The 2697-nt window shown below is 38.4% G+C and overlaps 1 protein-coding gene across 1 annotated transcript in view; it reads right to left on the reverse strand.

Annotated features, from left to right (window-relative positions):
* Positions 1-400: 400 nt before the first annotated feature.
* The window catches only part of LOC107754884 (WNT1-inducible-signaling pathway protein 3-like), a 4870-nt gene continuing 2573 nt past the window's right edge, over positions 401-2697 (reverse strand). The window contains exons 2-3 of the mRNA XM_016571494.1: positions 995-1256; positions 401-660 (exon numbers count right to left, since the gene is read on the reverse strand). Coding sequence (XP_016426980.1) covers positions 401-660; positions 995-1256 — 522 coding nt within the window. The remainder of the gene's footprint in view (positions 661-994; positions 1257-2697) is intronic.

Genomic DNA, 2697 nt, shown 5'->3' on the forward strand with positions numbered 1-2697 from the left:
TCCTGCTGGTGTTTGGGGCTTTGATTGCTCTTGAGTCCTGCTGGCAAGCTGCCCTGGAGAGCAGCGGAACTCAACATTCCAGCCGGCTTTTGGATGAAGGCAGGAGTGCAGCCGATGGCTCCAGCAATGCAAGTGCACTTGTAGAATGAGCTGGGTTGGAAGGCCTGTCCGTTATCATAGTGAGCCCCATTCAGGTCACAACCAACCCCCATCATGTCTGCAAAAATATGCAGGAAGGACTATTAAACTAAACCTGTGTGGGTGGTCAAAAATAAAATTTACCAATAAAATCAAATGCTAACATGTTTCCATCTAATCAAACCCTGATGGAGAGAATTATTTTCTCAGAATATTCAAATTATGTAATGCATTATGAATGCTTTTTTTTTTTTTAAATGTCTCACACAGAGTAGTATTCACCTGACATGGTCCTGTAGGTGGTATCCTGCTGGTGTTTGGGGCTTTGATTGCTCTTGAGTCCTGCTGGCAAGCTGCCCTGGAGAGCAGCGGAACTCAACATTCCAGCCGGCTTTTGGATGAAGGCAGGAGTGCAGCCGATGGCTCCAGCAATGCAAGTGCACTTGTAGAGTGGGCTGGGCTGGAAGGCCTGTCCGTTATCATAGTGAGCCCCATTCAGGTCACAACCAACCCCCATCATGTCTGCAAAAATATGCAGGATTGACTATTATGTACAAAAAATAAAACTTAATTTAAGATATGGTCATGAGGTTAAAAAAATCCTCCTAACTAAATTAAAATGAGGCAGTTAGTACAATATGGCCACAATTTACATAAAACTATCTGATAAAGAAAATCTATCTTATCTATCTATCTAATTTCTCCCTGCATATATCATATCATGTGCGAGGATTCTCATTACACCACTGTATTCTGTAAAAACAATTTAGCTTCTAAACTAAATGTTCTTATTTTTAAGAAGCTGTGATATTGATTGTAACAACCACCTAGGGGTTTTCATAAAACGCTCACTCACAAGCACAGACGCCAACTTCATAACGTGGCTGGTCTTTGGAAAAGTCACAGTACATGCTTTTGTGAGGGTCACAGACGTCCCTCTCGTTGCATGATTCCCCAATCTGCCGTGCACAGGTTTTGCAGCAGCCGCAGCCATCCAAGATGGAGCTGACACCAGGGGCACACAGCGGCCGGACGCCACATTTACATGGCCAGCTACAGAACTGCCTCCTCTCCACCAGGCCCGTCGCTTCCCGCTGCTTCTGCCTGCTATCAGCACCCTGCAATACATGCAAAAAGAAAATAAGACCCTGGAATAAAAGATATCACCTCTGTGAGCTCATTTGTAGTTATTTGTGAAAGAATCACTAGCATCATGCTCTTATTCTTTGGTTTTCATTTCCTTGGCATGCACTTTTAATGCGTTTAGAGCATAGTTATTTGATCAATGTGGGTTTTTGAATTAATAATCCAAATTAGGATGACAACATAAAAATTAAAGATAAATATATTGAATACATGTTATACTATACATTTATATGCATATAATACATTTACACTAAATATATATTATAAAAAAATAGAACACTACCTAATTTATTTAAATTAATTTATATAAAAGAGTTAGATAAAGGCATACTGATACAAAAAAAGAAAAAAGAGGCCATTGGTATATGGACTTGAAACTTGAATCTTTTTGGAATTTGTTCATTTACACTGAACAAAATTATAAACGCAACACTTTTGTTTTTGCCCCCATTTTTCATGAGCTGAACTCAAAGATCTAAGACTTTTTCTATGTACACAAAAGGCCTATTTCTCTCAAATATTGCTCACAAATCTGTCTAAATCTGTGTTAGGCAAGGCAAGGCAAGGCAAGGCAAGGCAAGTTTATTTGTATAGCACATTTCATACACAATGGTAATTCAAAGTGCTTTACATAAAAGAAAAGAAAAAAAAATAATCACAACAATAAAACAAGGAATTTAAAAACATTGAAAATGATTAAAACAATTGATTTAAGAAGTTTAAAATGAATTTAAGAAAACGATTATACATAGAATATAGTGCAATCAGTTCGGACATCGCACAGTGCTCATTCAATGAATGCACAGCTAAACAGATGAGTTTTGAGTCTGCATTTAAATGTGACTAATGTTTTAGCACATCTGATCTCTTCTGGAAGCTGATTCCAACTGCGGGCGCCATAATAACTAAAAGCAGACTCCCCTTGTTTTGGGTGAACCCTTGGTATTTCTAACTGACTTGATCCTAATGATCTGAGTGGTCTGTTAGGTTTATATTCAGTGAACATATCTGCTATGTATTTAGGTCCTAGGCCATTGAGTGACTTATAAACGAGTAAAAGTACTTTAAAATCAATCCTAAATATAACTGGAAGCCAGTGTAAGGACCTGAGGACTGGTGTAATATGCTCAGATTTTCTGGTTCTAGTCAGAATTCTGGCAGCAGCGTTCTGGATGAGCTGCAGCTGTCTAATGGTCTTCTTGGGAAGGCCGGTGAGGAGACCATTACAATAGTCCACCCTGCTAGTGATAAAGGCATGAACAAGTTTCTCCAAGTCTTGACTGGAAACAAAACATCTAATTCTTGCAATGTTTTTGAGATGATAGTATGCTGATTTAGTTACTGCTTTGAGTAACTAAATCAGCATAGATTTAGATAGATATAGATAGATAGATAGATAGATAGATAGATAGA

Source organism: Sinocyclocheilus rhinocerous, unplaced genomic scaffold, assembly GCF_001515625.1.
Source record: "Sinocyclocheilus rhinocerous isolate Xijiao unplaced genomic scaffold, SAMN03320098_v1.1 scaffold2487, whole genome shotgun sequence".
NCBI lineage: Eukaryota > Metazoa > Chordata > Actinopteri > Cypriniformes > Cyprinidae > Sinocyclocheilus > Sinocyclocheilus rhinocerous.